At 45.6% G+C, this 20,143-nt stretch overlaps 1 protein-coding gene across 3 annotated transcripts in view; it reads left to right on the forward strand.

Moving 5' to 3' along the window:
- cdk12 (cyclin dependent kinase 12) overlaps positions 1-18,014 on the forward strand; it is a 30,131-nt gene extending 12,117 nt beyond the window's left edge. The window contains exons 14-17 of one of the 3 annotated variants that reach the window (XR_011785013.2): positions 1,176-2,014; positions 3,811-3,872; positions 17,058-17,224; positions 17,507-18,014. Coding sequence is in view for 1 of the 3 variants with exons in the window: in XM_071909814.2 (XP_071765915.2) it covers positions 1,176-1,594 (419 nt within the window). In the remaining 2 variants the exon portion in view is untranslated. Of the gene's footprint in view, positions 1-1,175; positions 3,052-3,810; positions 3,873-17,057; positions 17,225-17,506 lie in introns of those variants that run through there. The other 2 variants (XR_011785014.2, XM_071909814.2) reach the window with 2 other exon arrangements.
- Positions 18,015-20,143: the final 2,129 nt, after the last annotated feature.

A 20,143-nucleotide genomic window follows, 5' to 3' on the forward strand; every position in this document is an offset into this window, starting at 1 on the left:
AATAAATGTTTTGAATCTTTAGACTTCACCTGCATGTGTTTCTTTTAACTTTGGTTTGTCACACATCTTTTGTTTTTGGTTTTTAAACTGTTCACACTGAATCAGATATTAGTTGATACGTGTAACCAGTAAGCTGAATAAAACTATTTGCCATGCTGCTGGCGCTGGAATGGTAACAGTCCTGTTTCCTTAAACAATCTCCGGTTATTTATCTTGGCAGCAGTGACATCGTACTGTCAAGGCCTCTTAAAGCTTTGTGGCCTCGGTTTGCCTCGCACTGCTGTAAACTGGGGAGATGTCAGACTAACCTGGTGTAATAATTTTAGTCCAATCCCTTAATAATATTTATAATTCTCCTACATAAGTCACCCTCTCTGTTCATCCAGCTGAACATGCCCTTCCCAACGTTTTCTCACCCAGTTTCCTCTGTGTCTTTTCAGTTTGAGGAAGTTACTTGGGAAAAAAAAAGAAAAGGTCTGCATCTGTTGTGCATACATTAATGCCTCTAGTTTTTTTTTACATTGCATATTAGAGTCCTATTGCACCCATAAATTAAACATGGTCCTGCCTGAACTAAATGCTTTTAGTGTGTGATAAACATTCTTTGTCATTTATGACTATGTTCACCGTAAAGTAAAAGCAATGCAAAAGTTGGTGTTCTTCCCACTTTTTGAGGTTATTTACTGTACTTGGATAGGTGCATGATATGGGAGGCTTGTCACACCCCAAATGTATCATTGTTTTAAGGTCTGAAGTATAAATAACATTGAGTTTACACAAAAACAAAGGGATAACAGTATGCATGTACTGTATCCACACAAAGCTTCTTAGATTTCTAAAATTGCCCACTGATTTCTTTCCAATAATCGTAACAGATACTCTTCAGTAAGCTCTTATAATGGTACTGAAATTTACTTTATGTGAAGATGCAACTTATAGGATGCTCTGCCCTCCCTCTTGTGGTGAAGGTAGGAATGTTGACAATGTGCAACCCATTTGCTCACAATGAGATTTCCACTTTTTTCAATTACATTTTACATCAGATGACCTATAAAAGATGCCAGATGAGACGATGGTTTATTGTGTCGATCTATTTGTTTGCAGTGAAACGCTGTGTGCCACATTTGCCGTGATGCCTAATCTGCTGTCTTGTGTCCTTTTTTGACCCTGTTCAGATGGTGCAATGCCAAAAAGGAAACAGCTTGGGGCCAACCAGGTGTCTTCATCTGCCGAGCAGCGCCCTCCCTCTCCGCCTGGGCCTCCTCCGTCAGCCCTCCTCCTCGGACACGGTCAGCAGGCCGGCTCTGAAACCCAACCCGGCCAGGACATCAGCCCCGCCGTGGCGGCCGCCTTGCTGCAGCTCATCTCCCAGCAGGACTCAGATGCCGGGGCTCCTCAGCGCAGCAAGGACCCCTCTCCAGCCGTGGACACGCCGGCCCGCGGACAGCCGCCCCCGCCCTGGGTGGCAGACTCTCCCCCGAAACCCTCTACTGCAGCTGAGGCCCCAGCAGGACTGGTGACTGCCGCTCCTGCCACCGCAGCACAATTCCCCAAGGACCAGGACCTCCGCTTTGCCCACGGAGCCGCCCGCTGATCCTGGATCCCCCAAGAGAGAGAGAGAGAGATCTGGGTATCGCAGGACAGCGCCAGCAAACCTCGCCTGCAGGGAACGGCTGAGGAAGAAGGAAGAGGGACACCTACAGATTATGACTTGATGGACCATCTCTAAGTGAAAAAGCTTCTAAGTAGGTTGTGAATGTTGAATGAGAGATTATGGAAAGGATTGTGTCTTTGTGATGGATTGAAACAAAGAGGTCATGGGCGTTCTGAGGTATGGTACTGAACATCACTGCCCTCTGAACAAACCGTCATGTAGAGTTTTGGTGAGAGTTGTGGACTTGAGGTTGGGCTGACCTTATACAATCCAGTAACGGACCGTTACCACCTGCTGCCCCTCGCTCTCTCCCGTCCACTGAAGGTCCTGACTTGAATGAAGTTGGAAGTTGTTTCCAAAGTGAGTGCCACACATGAACTACGATCAGCTGTGATTTAGTTTTATTGTTTCGTTTTTGTTTTTTTTTTGTTTTTTTTTTTCAAATCAAATGATTGTTGCGTCTACTGCAGTGCCCACTAATGAATAGGATATCGGTGTGTTGGAGAATCAAATCACTGTCCTCCACGTGTGCGTAATTGGCTGGGATGGAGTGGTGTCTGTGACGATGCAGTTTAAAGACATGCTGAAGCACTGGTATTGAGTAGACATGAGGCAATGAGGGCACTGATCAAAACACTGGAGGACAGAATGAATTTTCTGTTGAACCCAATATGCTGTCCCCTATTTTCAGCCTTGTGCCTCCTTTGTGACCTTAGCGACCCCTGAATGATCTTGGCCTATTGCAGAAGTGTGGGTTCAGTTTTCTGCTTTGGATGGCACATGCAACAGTGTACAACTCCGGGACTCTAGTTTTCCCTTCGTCTATAGCCAAAGGCTGTTCTATATTATAACCTGTCATCAAACCCAACTTGCACATCTATGTATGACATGCCGACCGGTTAATTTTACTTCCTTTCACTTGCGGCTAACCCTCTGTGTAGTAACAAGCCTAAGCCTGTAGCCCTCATGTTCCTGTCTCTCAGCTATGGATTAAACCACCGCATCGTGATGGGAGCGCTCCATAGTACATACACTACTCTGCTAGTCAAAGCTTAAAGCCAGACGCACATGTGCACACACAGACACATAGACCTCTAAAGCTTTTCCTGGTGGGTGCTGAAAGCCTGGTCTGACATGTCTGCCCTCTGCCTCCCTGCCAACCTGTGCAGCAAAAGCTTTTTTGTGCGATTATTTTCTACATAAAGAAAAAAAGATACACGCTTAAAAAAACAATGGTCCGTGGTTCTGTTTCCATTTTTTGCTTTGGGAAAGAATAGGGAGGAGCGACATGATCGGGTTTCATGTGTCTGTAAAAAAAAAAAAAAAAAAAAAAAGATATTTTGTAATATGTGTTTTCTTGGTTCAGTTTATTAAAGGAAGTCATGCGACCAGTTGAATCGTCTCTCCTGCCGTTTCAGTAAAAATATTTCTCTGACCGGCCACTAGATGGCAGGCATTCACTCAAATGCCGTAGCTCCGTCTGCAGTGAGTCCACACAGTCATGCCTCCACAAAGCCAGGTCAAAGTTGAGAATTGCAATGTAGGCCAAGTCACCCAGTGGTTTCTCCCCATGTCTCTCATTGTTTTTATGATCTGGAAATTCATGTTAGCTTATTTTCATTCTATAGCCTACTTAACCTGGGAGCAGATACAAAACTACAAGCAAGGAAAGTAATAGATCTCATAGAGATTGGAGAATTGCAAGTGAAGTGACAGTTTCATAGTGCCAATTATAGCAGAAGATAAATGAAAGACGTACATAGTTAGACGTTTGACATGAAAATTATTCAACAAGCTAGTCTGCTGATTTTATTAGAGTTTAAAAGCCATTTGTCTGTGTCACTCACTCAGGTCTGTTCTCCATGTTGGAGAGTTCAGCCAGGCTTAGTGTCGCCCTGGCTGTAGGTGATTTATTTACCTGTCATTTGATGGCAGGCCTACAGTTAAACCTTTCCTTAGCCGTAATGGTTTTTCATAATTCAAGCCAAACTAGACTTTTTATAGGTCTGTGAACAAGGCCTACACATGTTCTCAGTGTTGATGTTGATATGAAATCCACATTTAAGAAATGATGATTCCTATTTGTGCATCATGTTTTCTCCTCTGTCCTCTGGATTCCTTCTCATCTCATCCCCGTTGTTTTCTCTCTTTAACAGACACATGTAGTCTATTCCTGCCACCGTGGTCTGAGGTGATCAGTGTCTGCTGTTGTCACGATGTAAGTTTGGACACAAGTAAACTAAGTTTTCAAAGAACACTTGGTTCTAATCTTGTTTAACAGACGTAACAGATTTAATTTTCACTGTGAAATGCAGTAGGCTGGAGTCTGTAATTTCCCCTACGCTGCCTAATGTGTCAATTATATGAGTTTGACCTAGCCAAACAACGATGTGAAGTGCTCTCTGCACATCAATCTTATTTATGATGTGTGTTGATTCCTGCACCACTGTGCCGCCCTCGGCTTGATCTCTTTATGAAGATCTTGACAAGCAGACAAGAACCATAAACTGCAGATTGGCCAAGCCTGTAAGGTTCATGCAGACTGCTTGTGTGTGCATGTTTGCCTGTCTCTCTGTGTGTGTGTGTGTGTGTGTGTACAGTATGTGTGTGTGTGTGTGTGCTGGGATTGGCCTCATGCATACCCAGACCAGTCTCTCACTTGGCAGGCGTACAGAGCCGCTTACCCCCCTGGCCCACCAAGCAGACACTAGCCCAGCTGAGCCCTCTGGGTGAGAGATCCTTTTAGAGTGGAGGCAGTGGGAGGCTCACCTGCCCTCTAGCACAGACCCAGTGTGAGTGAGACGAGACGGTGCACTGTGTGTGTGTGTGTGTGTGTGTGTGTGTGTGTGTGTGTGTGGGGTGAATGAGAGTGTGTACGTGTATGTTTCTGTCTGATGCTTTTGCCCATCGGGACTCCAAATAATAGTGAATGTGCCCGCAGGGAGTTTCCACAGGAGAAGTAGTGGGCAATGCCAGTGCCAAGTCACAGAGACTAGACGAATAAATCAAGGCTGAGGAGTGAAGGGAGGGAGGTGCAGCAGGCTCCGCCATCAATCAGAAAGGCACCTTATGGGGGAGTGCCCATAAACGTGCCATGCTGCCAGTCTGGAGCGGCGCTCTCCATGGCAGAGACAGGAAACAACAGCGAGGAGCCTCCATTTTGAATTCTGTCGCTTCACTGTGAGCTGCGTTGTCTCTGGTTGGTTTGGAGAACAATGGCGGGTTGATTGACAGTCAGTTTTAGTCAATCAATTTACAAAACTTAATTTATGAAATTATTTTTTTGTGTGGCTGTGGTTGGTCCCATTCTCTCTGTCCCATTTGCAGCTGTTTTTTGTAACTGATTGTTAGGGCTAAGGTTAGGAATCTATTTCATACTTTAAGTTTCAGAGAGCTCTGCCTTTGAGAGGACTCCGGTAGTTTAATTAGTTGGTGTTGAAGATGCAGTAGATCATTTTTGTCCATTAGGTGAAAACTGGCAGCCTAGAGCAAAAAGTGCATCCCCAGAAATGATGTACAGTGACAAACACAGCATCCACAATGCCACACATCTGCCTGGATGGTTCCAAAGAGCATTTAAAGTCAAAATGAAACAGCAGTTTGAGAGCATCTTGCTTCCCTAATGTGATGTATTTCCTGTTGAAACAGGATATTGGGAGGGGGATCATTCAAAAGTGTAAACCAATGGGAGATCAGTTAGGGAGAGAAAGGCAGCTTTATTTGTTGGGAGGGGCGGAGGGGTGGGATTGTTCAAAAATCTGTGATGGGTTTATTGGTTGGAATTTTTATTTACGCCTCCTTGGTACATAAAAGTACAACGTATGAGATTTTTGTAGAATAAAATAAATTAATATGCCAATACATTTTTGGGCATAATTTGTTAAATAGGTGTATGGTATGATAGAATTAGCTAAAAAGGCGGAAAAGTCATTTTTCATTTCAGTGTGACTTTATTATTGTGAGTGTGTGTCTGTCAGCTGAGTCATACTCCAGCCACCAGCCAAATGCTGATACATGTTTACCCATGCAGCCTGGTGAGTTTGTCTGTTCTACCACTTTATCCAGCAGCCAATCATGATTTTGGAGTGTTGTTCTCTTCTAAAAAAAAAAATCTATAGGTGGCTGGTAAAGCTGTGAAAGTGGCTAGTGAATTATCAGATGCCAGTTCTCTGCCCTGGTTGTAACCTGCAAGGCCTCGGTCAAGACGTAACGCTAAGCTGAAACTCGCTTGGCCGCAATTTTCATCATCATTTTTCAACTTGCCACTGGAAAACAACGAAGGAATCCATCTAAAATGTCTGGCAACTAATCTCTCTCAGTTGGTGCTACATTTTAATTTGGCACCGGCCGTAGAGTAGCATTGCCTGAGAAGATGGCTCAGTCTGGAGGCAAGGAGAGGCAAGCAGGCAGGGATGAGGAGAGGAAGAGAGTGATGGACAAGGGAAGGAGGAGAGGATAAGCACCAGAGTGGCTCTTGAGAAAAAAGTAAGCAATCCCGTGCTATGTTTCCATTTTTGAGTAGATCACACTTTGAATTACATCATACACATATTTATACAGTGTTTAGATACAGCCTACTGGGTGCCTTGTCACTTAGCTTTACAAATATTTGCAGAGTGTGTGAGATGTAAATGATGCAGGCTTCTCCAGACTAAAGATATGGATACTGAAATACTGCTGGAATACTGAATAAATACACAGTCATCTGATAATGCTTTTACTAGTCACTGATTCATCTCTAGATGGAATTTAAATGTAAAGAAATGGGATATAGATCTGTAAAAGTCTCCTACTAGATCTTTAAAATAAGTTAATATCATTTACTCCAAGTGTGTGTGTGTGTGTGTGTGTGTGTGTGTGTGTGTCACCTCCTGCGTGCAGTGTGAGTCTAGGCTGCTGCTGTCTCTCTGAGCCATGCTATGGTTTGATGTTGAGTTTGATGACTGAGGCTCTTTGATCAGTGGCTATGTGTAAACTCAGGGAGGGGAGACAGGGACCCCCGTGGCCCCACTTCTAAGACGCACCACACACACACACACACACACACAGTGATCAGCGAAGGACAGCTAACACAAAGCAGGAGTTGTATTCTAACTGCGTAAAACGTTACATCAACAGATTTGGAAAATAAGTGGATATTTACGCCCCGCCGCTCTCTTAGTCAAGCCGGTTATAAACACTGAAAAACATTTGAATTATTATGAATACAACTTGACTAGTGAGAGAGTTACGCCGTCTTCATCGGATCCCTCCTTTGTCTTCTTTCAAACAAAATTTAATATCAGTCGTTTAGTTTATGGCTACATTTTTATTTATGTGATATTTCAAACATTGACTTTATTCCAGCAGTGATATATGGTTTACTGCTGCAACAGCGTTCTTTATTGATGCCATAACGCTTTCTCCAGTTCCCCTCGGTTTATAGTTTCGAGGGAAACTGCTGCCACATTTTAGCAGGTTCTCGGTTTGGCCAGAAGATATCTGTTGATTTAATGTAAATTCACTGGTCCCAGGCCAGTGGTGAAGTCAGTGGGATAATCCTTAACCTCTGGAGCCACAGTTACCCCTGCTGGCTGTGGAATAAATCTAGCCAGCGCTGAGGTTTTTCCTTGTATCTGCTGTATGATCTGAAAAAAAGAAAAAAAAAAAAAAAAAAAAGAAATCCTTGAATGGGAGAAAAGGCTTTTTTAAAAATCTGGAGTCTTAATATGACCTTTTTTTTTTTACAATGATCTCCCCTTCAGTCAAAGACACACACAGCACTTCATCTGCATGATCCTGCACTGCAATTCAAACAGCTTTATTGGCATGGCAAGATTCTCTCTCTCTTTCTCTCTCTCTTTTTCTCTCTCTCTCTCTCTCTCTCTCTCTCTCTCTCTGCCGATGCTGCCGCTTTAAGAGCACAGGGGCTGCTGGGAAGGCAGTCAGCGAGGGTGGTGGTGATGGTGGAGGAGGAGGAGGAGGAGGGGGGGGGGGAGATGGGGGTGTTGGGGGGTAGGGAGGGGGAGGGGGGGGTGGACGGGCCCTGCAGGACCATTTGTGCTGAAGCTCATTTGCACAGCGACACTTAATTGGCTACAACAATTAATTAATGTGTTGGAAAGTTGGCACAAAAAGTTCATTTAAGAGGGTTTTAATAAGCAATTAGAGGAAAAGCAGCGAAGAGGGGGAATTACTGGAGAGGAAAGAGAAAAGCAGAGATGGAGTGAACGTCTGGCCACTAGGAGTGTAGGTTCCTACTGTAGTGTGTGTGTGTGTGTGTGTGTTGTGTGTGTGTGTGTGGCAGCGCTTTGTCTCTTTTGACTCTTTTGACTGACCCTTCAGTTGTGAAGAGGTGGTGAATGATCAGGTGTCGTTGTGATGCCATTATATCCCTCGCTGAGGCTGTTATTGCTGTTCTTAAGTGGACTTAAAACCCGTGATGCCCTCATATTGTATGCATATCAACCCCGATGCCCCCCCCCACCCCACCACCCCTACCCCCCCCCTTTTTTTTTTCCTCCCTACCTCTTGTCTCAGCGCCCAGTGTAAAATATCGCATGACTAATGAGTGGAGCAGGTTGGAATCCTGGGGAAGATGTCCTTGGAAGACGAATGCATTTTCAGCAGAATAATTAACTTAATTAACAAATTCACATGCATATTCATCAGCCTATTAATGTCTGCTCCGCGCTGCTTGATGAGCAATGCAATAATAACCGTTTCATTTGCATATTTGCGTTCACACTCACACCCTTCTCCAAATAATAATAAAAAAAAAAAAGAGTAAAAAAAAAAAAAACAAAACTGGAGAGAATGGGAGAAACTCAATGAAAAGACGTGCAGTCATTCGGCCTCACGCTGTGTCACGCGTCTCGCAGCCTGTTTTCACCGGCAGCACGCACACACACACACACACACACACACACACACACACACACACACGATATTCGTCTCCCATGCTTCGGAGCGCGCGCATTTCCACCTGAGCTGTTGAGTCGCTGAGCATGCTGGGAATGCTACCATGACCTGCATGCCAGTTCAGCTTCATAGGAAAATGAGATGTCTTTCTCTCTCTCTCTCTCTCTCTCTCTCTCTCTCTGCACCCCCCCCCCACCCCTCCACCCCAAATCTCTGCATCTCCCCTTCTGCTTCCTCCTTCCTGTTTGCATCTCTCTCTCTTGTTATTTATTCATCCCTATCAGACTTGTCTTTAATTTATTTATTTGTTGCTTTTGAAGTTTTGCTCGTCTGCCTGTCAGTGTATGTATGTTTGGGGGAGAATGTGTGTGTGTGTGTGTGTGTATATACTGTATGTGTGTGTGTGTGTGGGGCAGACTGTGGTGACGGTTATTTTAAGATGCTGGTTTGACATTAAAGTAGCAGCTAGTAGGAATCCAAATAAACAAGTAAATGTGGGATGTTCATATCCTTTTACTGCCTCGAATTCTGTATGTTTTAAGGGCTTATCATGTGTGTGTATGTGTATGTGTGTGTGTGTGTGTTTTCTATCACACTGGATTTGTATTCTGAGTGGCAGGGATGTTGTCCCTGTGTCTCTCGGCTGCTGTCAGTGATGAAATGTCTGTGTGTGTGTGTGAGCGTGTGTTTCCTGAGGAGGCTGCAAGCGTCGCAGTCTTTCATCGATGTCTGTGTATTTGTGTTTAGCTCTTTGAACTAAACTTGTACTGTGTCTTTGATGTTCCTTGTAGTTCCTCGCCAGTATTTGGGATATCAGTGATGTGGAAGAGAATGGGTGTGTGCATTTAGACTGGGTGTGTGTGTGTGAGTGTCTTTCATTGCGTATTTTGGGGGGGTGTACTGGTGCAAAAGCTGGTGTATTTGTGCAACCAGGAATGCGTGTGTGTGTGTGTGCGTGTGTGTGTGTGTGTGTGTGCGCGTGCTGCCAGCTTGTGCTCAGACAGCAGCAGTTTGCGGAGCGAGAATTAAAAGTAGGGAGAGATGCCAAGTGAGTCCCTGGAGACAGATACAGGGGACAGAGAGAGAAGAAAGAGGAAATAAAAAGGATTTCACACACACACACACACACACACAGTCACTCACACAAAGAAACCACCTAGCCTAGTGTACATACAAAACCCCTCACACCAATACACAATTCGGTTCAACATAATACAACAGCAATAGGTCAAGCATATTGCCTTGGCCATACTTATAACATATCACCTCATATATTGACACATGCTCAGATGTCTCATGACACGCTATGAACTAAAGATACACACACACACACACACACACACACACACACACACACACATTGGCGTGTCTGCCAGAATTGTATTCTTGTCATGGGACACTAAAACTCTCCATTGAAACAAATAATAATGAAATTCTTTTAGGTGGGCTAGCAGCTCCTTAGGGCACCATCTATTCTACACACACACACACACACACACACACACACACACACACACAGTGATTGAGAGATAGATCTCTCACCTTTTCCCCGACTCCTTGTCCTCTCTCTCTCTCTCTCTCTCTCTCTCTCTCTCTCTCTCTCTCTCTCTCTCTCTCTCTCTCCCTCTCGGAGGCTGGTGAGGTGACACCTTGTGTGCAGTGTGACACTGTGCTGTCACCTCCCACTCCCAGCATCACACCTCTGCCCCCTGCTGGGCCAACCCCGTCACAGCACCCAGACACCCAGCCGGCCTCTCCTCCTCCCCTGGCATGCAAACTGGCAGCATTCACGGCCACTTTTACATTCTCTCACTCATTCACTTCCACTCTTCATATACATACACACTTTCCCCTCTATCTTATCTTTTCTTGTCAGTTTTTTTTTGTCAATTTATCACAATACCTCCAGTGTGAATTTTTCAAAAGCGGTGTAGGTTCGTATTAATCTACTGTTGGTCCAAAAAAAGACCCAATAACAGAAAGGCCAGTTTAAATCTAGACTGTAGAATAAAAAAAGGACTAGACAAGGATGTTGTCACAGGAAACATCAAGGAAACAAGCAGAAAAAGTGTTCATGAATGAGCTGTTTCCTAACATGTGACTTGACCTCCACATCATGGCTGTCAAATTGGGTTGGCGAGGTGTGGCACCTGCCATGGCAATCACGTCCAAATTTAATGGGATTGGAGTCGACCTGGTGAAGACCTGCATGGTTGAAACTATTTTGACGTCCACACACTTTGTCCCGACTTAACTTCATTTTGACATAAGACCCCGACTTAGACTTTTTCCATCCTCGCCATTCAAGAGGATGCCTTGATATCAGGAAAAGCTCAACCTCACCTCACAATGTGGCTTTCTTTTGCACCTTTTTCACGTTTCCAAATTTGATTTCATAGTTTTGATTATTATGACAGAGTGAAGAGGTCAAGCTAAAATGACCAGAAATCTATTTTGGAATTGCCTTATTTGAAAAATAAATAAATAAATAATAATAATAAAAATATAAAATCACATCATATTCAGGACTAGTGTTTCCTCTAAGCTGATAGTTTGGTGATTTACTCCTGAGAATAATCACACTGACCAAATGATTGCCTTGACAGTCATCAGTCATTGTTTCACTTGTCAGTAAAGCAGGTTTGGTTGTTGCAAATGATATTAGACACGGGGACTTACCTCGCCTTACCTGAGGGTTTAGTGAATTGATGGCCCTGTTTTACATAAAACATCCTCGTCTGATTTCTCGTCTAAGTGACACAACAAGCTTGGTTTGTTTTCTCACTCTTGTTGTCTTGTAGTCTGAGGAGAAAAATGATCCAGTCTCAGATTTCGATATTTGAGTATCTGAGCATGATGCGTTCAGGTGTCACCAGATGAGGACGGCACGGCTCTCTGGTCACGCTCCGTGGTCGGTTTTGTATACCTGTGTGTGTGTTTTTTATACCTACATGTCGCTTAAGGTGTCTAAGTCGCTGTGTGTGTGTGTGTCCAGCCAGCCAGGCCAGTGGCGAGTGGGGACAGAGCGATTGAGATATAGAGCATTAGCTGGTGTCAGGAGTAAATTAGAGGCCAGATCTGTTTTCTAATCAGAGCACAAGCACCGTGTTAGAGGAATTAGGGCGACAGCTGCTGGGAGCTTTTTATTCCTCTCTCTCTCAGCCAGAGACAGGCAGACCCCAGCTCAGGGACCACCTCTTTACCACAGCCACCTGTCAACACCGGTGCGTGTGTATGCGTGTGTGTGTGTGTGAGAGTGTGTGTGTACATGTGTCCCTCCCCCATTTACGCGCACACTCACATACATGTGTGCACGCATACACTGCCATACTAGCCTGCACACATGCTTGCACACACACACAGACACACACACACACCGTCTGGTACACTGACCTCCCTCTATCTCTGAAATTAATGACAGTGCAGGTTCCATGCGCATGCAGCCATTCATGGTGTGTTTATGTTTTCCTGCAAGTGTGAAAGGCCTTTCTGAGATATCAAATTTAGATATGGTGGAGCGGTGGGCGGCCTTGCATATGTCTGTTTACTATGAATCCCAGCTAAGGCCGTAACGGCGCATCAACCCATCCGTTCGCCACAACCGGCGTTGCAGGCAAGCAGATAGAAGAGAAGATCGCACTAAGTGGCGGTGACATCAGTCAGGAATATTACAAATAATAATAAACCCTTATTTGTTAGTTTCAAGGGAGTGAATCAAACCAAAAAAGATAAAACCAACAGTAAAAGCAAAGCAAGAAATATAAAAGGAAGACATAAAAAAAGCGAGGTCAAAGACAATTCCATAAAAGCAAAGTGAGTTTTAAGAAGTGACTTGAAAGATGATACCGATTTAATTGAAATATGACGCAGATGCCTCTCATTCTTTGTGTTTGTTAAGTCTAAAAAAGAACTGAGATTGCACCTACGTTTTTTTTTTTTAATTCTTAAACCGATGATAAAAAAGGATGACTGATGATTCTAAGGATGATTGATGATGCCAGGGATGAATAAATGAGTGTTGTGGGCTGGTTGGACTGACTTTACCCAGCAGGGATTTCTTGTGGGCAGGACTGTAGGAGGGTGAGAGGTGTAGGAGGTGGCATCGAGATTCGCGCCGTGTCACACACACGCTTACGGAAATGTCACCACTCTTTTTGTAGAGCGGTGGAAGCCGCGGCTATAGCGTTAACCGCCATTATGCGAAATGCCGGTTAAATAACCCAGAAGTCCTGGGGTGAGAGAACTGGAAGAGGAATCTGGGTTTTCGTCACGTACGGCTCACTTTCTAACTTCAATTTAGGTGACAGTCTTGTGGCTTGGGAGGCTAATTTGCTGTTGGCTGAAGTCTAATAGAGAAACACACGCACGTACTCACCCACACACACACACACACAATCCTCTCCTCACACTCTTGCACATCCCACACATGTGCACCGCCACACAGTGTCATAAATAGACAGACAGTGCCAATCTGAGGCCTGGATGGGAGCCAGCTCTGCAGCAGCTCAGTAGTTAAATTATTAACACCAACTGGGAGAGAGACAAAGAGAGAGGAGCGGAGCAGGCAGCTCAGCGGAGAGGAGAAAAAGAGGAGGTGAATCGAGACGAGCCAGACAGAGGAGGGCTGAGGAGGTTAGCAACGAGGAGGTTTAGGTGTGTAAAGATGGAGCGAGTAGAGAAGCTCAAGGAGAGGGCAGAAAAATGAAGAAAAAAAATCTATTTATGGTGTTTAACAGAGTAGGAGAGTTGCGGATGAACACAGAAAACAAGGGGATCTTGGTGTGTGTGTGTGTGTGTGTTAATGTCTGTGAGAGGAAGGTAGCGAGCTGGATGTGGAGGTTTTCACGGATGGCAGTAGAATACTAATGGTGTGTGTGTGTGTGTGTGAGTGTGTGTTGGTGTGCGTATTTAGCAGTGTGAGGGGAGGGGAAGAGAGATGGAGAGAGATCTGGGGATGTTGGTTCTGATCCAGAGAGTTAATGTTGCGCTCATTGATGGATAGAGTGCCAGCCATGAGGCTCCATACCCACACAAGATGGATGGAGCAGTGCTCTCTCTCTCTCTCTCTCTCTCTCTCGCTCGTGTTGCTGCTCTGGTTTGATGTCTCTCACCTTATCTCTCTCTCCTTCAAAGCTAAACGGTGATCAGATCAGAGGGCTCTGCCACAAAGCCGCCATCAGATCCCCAACAGCAGCATGTGTGTGTATCCTTAGAGGGGCTTTGCGATTCGTAGTCATGTCTGCTACCCTTTTGGCAGGGGGTCGTCTTGCATGTTCAATAAAAATAAAGTAGTGTGTTTATGTGTGTGTGAGAGAGAGAGAGAGAGAGAGAGAAAGAGAGAGAAAGAGAGAGCGAGAAAATGTAAATTGTGACTGCACCTGTGTGACAAGAAACCAAAAAATATAGTAAAGTAGTACAGTAAGTGAGTATAGTTAAGTGTGTGTGTGTGTGTGTGTGTGTTGGCGCATGTATGTCCACCAAAAAAAGAAAAGCATAGTAAAGTAGTACTGTGTGTGTGTGTGTGTGTGTGTATGAGTGTGAGAGAAAGATAGAGGGAGACTTGTGAGCGTGTATAGCCTACATTAACCAAAAAAAACAAAAAATATAGTGTAAGTATAAGTAGTATGGAGTGTAAGTGGATGTGTGCGTGTGTATGTACGTGTGTGTGTTTGTTTGTGTGTGTGTGTGTGTGTGTGTGTGTGTGTGTGTGTATGTGAGGATGTAACTTGTGAGTGTGCATGCATGTTAACCAGGAAACCACAAAAGTAGATGTTAAAAGTACATTTTAACCATGTGTTAATGTGTGTATGTGTGTGTGTGTGTTGTATTTACTTACATGCAGGACTAAAAGCTTGACTATGTTGTCTGACCCCCCCCCCCCCTCCTCCCCCCTCCCTCCCCCCCTTCCCCAGCTTCCTCCTTTCTGGCGGGGGCATCGGGGGTGAAGTGATCTGTGCGAAAGCCTCCTGTTCTATGCGCCGCGCGGCTGAGGCAGAGGGGGATTGTGGGTAGCTGCTGTCTGCAGGGGGGGTGATGGGAGGGGTGGTAGGGTGGGGGGGCAGAAACGGGGTGGGGGGTGGGTGGGGGTAAGGAGGGGGAGGAGGGGTTGGGTGGGTTGCCGGGGCGGGCGGCAGCAGATGGCGTGCCACACTGTGAGGGCCGTCGGCTGGCATCCAGAGGAGGGGGAGGGAGGGGTGTGGTGGTGGGGGGGGGGGGGGGGGGTGAGGGGGGATGGGGGAGGAGGGGGCACAGGGATTGGAGGGGCACTGCTCCCAAAGTGCCAGCAGGCATCAGGAGAGAGAGAGAGAGAGACACAGGGAGAGAGACAGAGAGAGAGACAGAGGTGAGGGGCTTTGGTGGGAGACAGGCTGGAAGACAGAGAGACTGGAGGAAACCCACAGACTCTGAGATTAGAGCTTAAGCGGGGCTTGGGAGCGGGATTTCGCTGCTAATTGCATCCACTGAAGAAGAACCAAAACGACAGATTTGTCTTTGAACCCTAATTCACTAGTGACTTTTGACCTTTTCCAGTTCCATACAATGTCGCTGGGTGTCTGCGCTGAGGGATTTGCACACTTGGCCAGGCAGAGGTCCTCCGTTGGCATATTGTTGTCTGAGGATTGCCACCGATGTGGCATGAGGTTGGCATGTGGAGGGCATAGGGTTGGCATATGTACTGTGAGGAGTTGACACAGGGTCTGCTCTGAAGTGACATAAGTTTGGCAAGCTTGGCATTTAGGTGGCATAAGACCGGCCGGGGATTGGCACCGGGTTAGTGAGGGGTGCTGAATGCATTGTGTCTCTGGACGAGGTCGCGGATGTGTGTGCACGTTCGCGTGCGCGTATCTACCTCGGTGTGGCTGCGGACGGGCCCCAGAGCTGTAGGTTTGTGCGTCGCATCCGCTTTGAAAACTCTTGTCGCTCTCACCCAGGAGATGGCACATGGGACCTAAATATTTCATTTCGAAATCTTTGTCGTTCCACATTCATACATGCACATGGCACACTGATGCTCACCCACATCTCTCACTGACTGCCGCACATCCTTGCTAGAAGACGGTGCTAAATGCATTCAGGCATACCCACGCAAGCTAAGAAACACTCTTGGGCCGTTCAGGTTGGCCTAGTTGGGTTATATACCGGCCTGCTTGAGCCCCAGTCGCCAGTCATTTCCACAGTTTCCAATGAGGAGGATATTTCAGTGTTGTTAGAGTTCCGGCCGTGCGATCTGCACCGGGCATTACGGGTTTGATGGAAGGTAATGAACGTGAGACGTGGATGTAATGTGGGTCATGGTCCTCGGTGCTGCAGTGGAGGTGAATGGGGCTCTTTGTATTCAATGGGAGCGCTTCACATTACCTGCAAGTATTGTTGAAAATGAGTCTCTGTCTCCTTCTAATTAAGGTGCGGGTAACAACCAGCACCTTCAGCAGAGCATGCACATATGCAGACAGACACAAACACACACACACACACATACCCCCCCCCCCCCCCCACCCCAAATACACAGACACACACAAGCATACATGCACACACGTGCGCACGTACACACAGACATCACAACCCGCTGCTACTACAGAGAAGGGTTGAACAGATGTTGAGGAATTTAAGATGCAAACGGGAACTGGGACTCCCCACCCCCCCCCCCCCACCCTCCACCCCCCCCACCCAGTTTCACACTCTCACACACGCACGCACACATGAATATACATACATTGCACACAAAAACACACAGATACACCTTTCCCGCCGTCCTTTCTAAGCGTGCACAATCAGTTACTCGCGTACGGCATGTACGGTCACACATACACATGTACAGACACGCGCCTGCACAAAAGCAGACACGTGCACACACACACACACACACACACACACACACACGTACATGCATTGTGGCCCACATCCCCCTCTAGGCTGGCCCTGCTCATAAGGGGCACCATGTGGCACTCTATTCCCTCTGGCACGAGGCAGCGACTCTGCCAGCTCTGCATTGTCCTCTGCCCACTGGAGAGCACGCGCCCAAATCATGCCCCCTCTCTTCCTCTGTCTTTATTCCTCTCTCTCTCTTTTCTCTCTTTCACTCCTTTTCCTCTTGTTTACCATAGATGTACTGAGATGGATGGCGTTTGCTTGCTTTTGGTCTCCAAAGTGCACAGAAACTTAAGATGAATGGCCGTGTGTTTGTGATAGTGAGGCTGATGGAACACTGTTGGGAAATCTTGTTCCTGTGGCAAACGCCCATGCCTCATTGTCTCCCTTTTGTTTTCCGCCAATTTTCAACCTCCGTCCAATTGAAGTAGTAAATATTGTTGTAAAATGCTGGCTTAGTTGGTTGATAGCTTGGATCTCCATCCAAAAAAAAAAAAGAAAAACAAAAAACAACTAAAATGAATAAACTCTTCTGCCGTTGCCTCTGACTATTCACTGCTCATTCATTCATTTATTCATTCATTCATTCATTCATTCAGGAATAACAGTATTATACCCCCTTTCACGCCATTAGAGACCCTGGAAATACTCAAGTTGACTGTCAGTGTGAAATGTCGACCCTGCAGAACGATCAAGATCCGGACTGACAGTCGGGTCAAACTCGGCTCTGCTTGGTGTCGAAGTTCACCACTCAACTGCTGTTTCTGGAGTCTTCAACAGTGACCAAGTGGAAATAAAAAGGTGAGTAAACTTTTCCTCCAGGCAAGCAACCACCAATCTAAACTAAAATCAGATATACTAGATAAAAGCATTAATGTATGTTTTTCCCTTTAAATACTCTATCCTCATTTATTTGCATCAGTTAGATATACTTACTATGATGTCTACTATATGAATTTATGTCATTATATCAGTCTAAAAAGGTGGGTAACTCTATTCTGCAAATAAAAAGGTGGGTAAAGTGAGTGTAGGTGGGCTCACCTCTCTAATCCCTGGCTGTCTTCTGCCATGTTGAACACACAGCGTTAACACATCTGCTCCTGATGACGTTATGAGGTGACGACCATCGGACTCCTGTGTGCAACGAATCAGTGTGAACTGCCACCTACATGGGATGGACTCGGATCAGCGTACTATAATATACAAGGGCTATTAAGAGCTATTAAGGGCTGATATCACAATATCACTAAGGATCCAAATTATAATGGGAAATCAGTATAGAGATTAGATTCAATTAAACTTTAATGAAGGGGGATTTGGCTCGTTGCAGCAGCAAGAAGTAGTAGGATACATCAAAGGATAGAATATAAATAAGAATAGAGCAAATGGGGTTATATCCACATACACAACTGACAATTCCAACACTTGGACATATTAGAAATGTTTTAGAAAGGGCAGTTTCCATATTGCTCACTTCATTTCTCCTTTTTTTCCTATTATGTTGTACACCCATGTAACTAACTGGTAGTGTCATGTAAATCCATGTGGGCTGGGCACCTTGTGTGTATGACACTTAAATAAATTAAGTTAAATCAATCAAATCAATCAATCAATGTACTGAATGTGCACAAAAAGCATGGACTCCAGCATTAACAGGATGTGCAAAAACAGCAGCAGTTGTATAGTTGTAAGCAGCAGATAAATACATAGCCCTAACTCTGTGAGATTTGTGTATTATGAAACGGTGGAGTATTATAGAAAATTATAAAAATATCAATATGTAACGTGTAATGTGTGTAACAGAGTGTACAAAGGTGTGATTGTATGTGAGACAATAGTGGTGGTGTATAGTAGGCCTAATTGACAGAAAGTTATCAGCGGCAAAGAGGGAAAGTCGTACGAGGGAAGCTTTGGTTTCTCACTTTTCTTCTCCGGTCCCTGGGAGGGAAGCGGCTCCGTCCCTCCCTCCATCACACAGCTGCTCTGAGGAGCGCGCGGCTCCATGGGGCTCTGGGTCGCCTTAGCTCTCTGTGCCTGGGTGAGAATTAGCCAGCTTTAGCGCTCGCCTTGCCTGGTAATCTCTTAATCTGGCCAGGCTGAGGAGAAAGGCTTTGGGGGAGAGATGGCGTGTCAATCCGTGTCCTCACATCTCTCTCGGCACCGCGAGGCGCGCGGCGCGCGGAGAAGACGGAGAAAGTTTGCGGGTGAGAGTTCTGCCTCGCCTTAATGAATTAGGTCCGTTTAATTATTCTGTTTGTTGAGAGAAGGCGGGGAATGTGACGATGAGGGATCCTGTCTTCTTTAAAGGTGCTATGTGTAGCATTTTTAGACATCAATACATCATTGTCAAATTAACTGTGATACCTTGGTATAATTACAGTAAACAAATGAGACCATGGTCGAGGTGATTGGTAGCCTCTATCTCACACCAGTGGTATTATTAGTGCTACTATTCCCTAAAATTAAAGTTTTTTCCCACATAAACCCTGTTGCTCCCTGTCATAAAGAGGATGTTGCTTCTCTGGTCAAAGGTTTTCTCTTTGGCTTTACTGAAGAGGATAAACATGTTGGAAGGGATTTTTCCATCGGCCTTTCTCTCCTCCCACCATCTGTCATTGCAAGAAACTCTTCCAGCTTTAGCTCCGTTTGCGCTGGAAGAACAGCGCCCACTTCCTGTTTTGTGCCATAAAGCAATCCAGCAGATTTGCTGTGAAATCTGACCCAGTGGCACACAATGTAAAATGCAGTGTAGAGGCTGCCAGTCTTACCAGCCTCATGATCTTGTTTGTTTCCACTAATTAAACTTCACGTCTTAAACGTGATAGGGATTTATTGAAGTTAAAATTACACATAGCACGTGTCCAGAATCTTCGATGAGGAATTCTCAAATTTTTCCTGTTTTCATGTGTCATTGTCTGGCCACACATTGCAAAATGTCTAACATACATGGGCATCAATGGGATGGCATCCATTTTTTTCTCAATTCCTGAAAATGTTTTTGGAGAGAAAGGGTTTCTGGAGGATTACTGATGACTGACCGATGATGCGCAATAAATCATCCTCCTGCTAACAATCTATGAATAACATAGCATCCCAAGTTTAATTACAATTACAATGAATTACAATTACATTGAATGCGATAACACCGGGTTGAATGAGGAACAACCTGGTAGTGGCTGTGTATCGACACGGTAATGAATGGCTAATGCGCTGGTGGAGAGGAGATGCTAATGCCATTCTAATTCCCTCTCGCTCAGAGTGGCCGCTGTGTCCTGAGCCTGTTAATCTGAACCCTTTAAACCTTTAATCTGGTTAGCTGTCTAGAGAGGGTCACACACCGTGCACACACACACACACACTCACAAAGACATACACGCAAACAACCTGTCACCGCCTTGTAAAGCACTAGGCCGTACCTGTCATACCTCTCATCTCCCTCTCTCTCTCTCTGTCTCTCTCTCTCTCTCTCTCTCTCTCTCTCTCTCTCTCTCTCTCTGAGACACATGTGACATCTTGAGCGCCTGCAGCGAGATTCTTCCCCATGAGCGGCATTCCAGAGCAGGCCGTCCCAGGGGAGCATGGGAAGTGGGGTCAGGCAGTGGTTGGTTTCGGGGGTGGTGGGGGTTGGAGGGGCCGGTGCAGGGGGCTTGTTGATGCGAGGGTCTGGTTAGGGTGGAGGGAGGGAGGGGGGTGTGTGAGGACGCTCTGATTCACCTACCA

Source organism: Centroberyx gerrardi, chromosome 7 (genome assembly GCF_048128805.1).
Source record: "Centroberyx gerrardi isolate f3 chromosome 7, fCenGer3.hap1.cur.20231027, whole genome shotgun sequence".
Lineage (NCBI taxonomy): Eukaryota > Metazoa > Chordata > Actinopteri > Beryciformes > Berycidae > Centroberyx > Centroberyx gerrardi.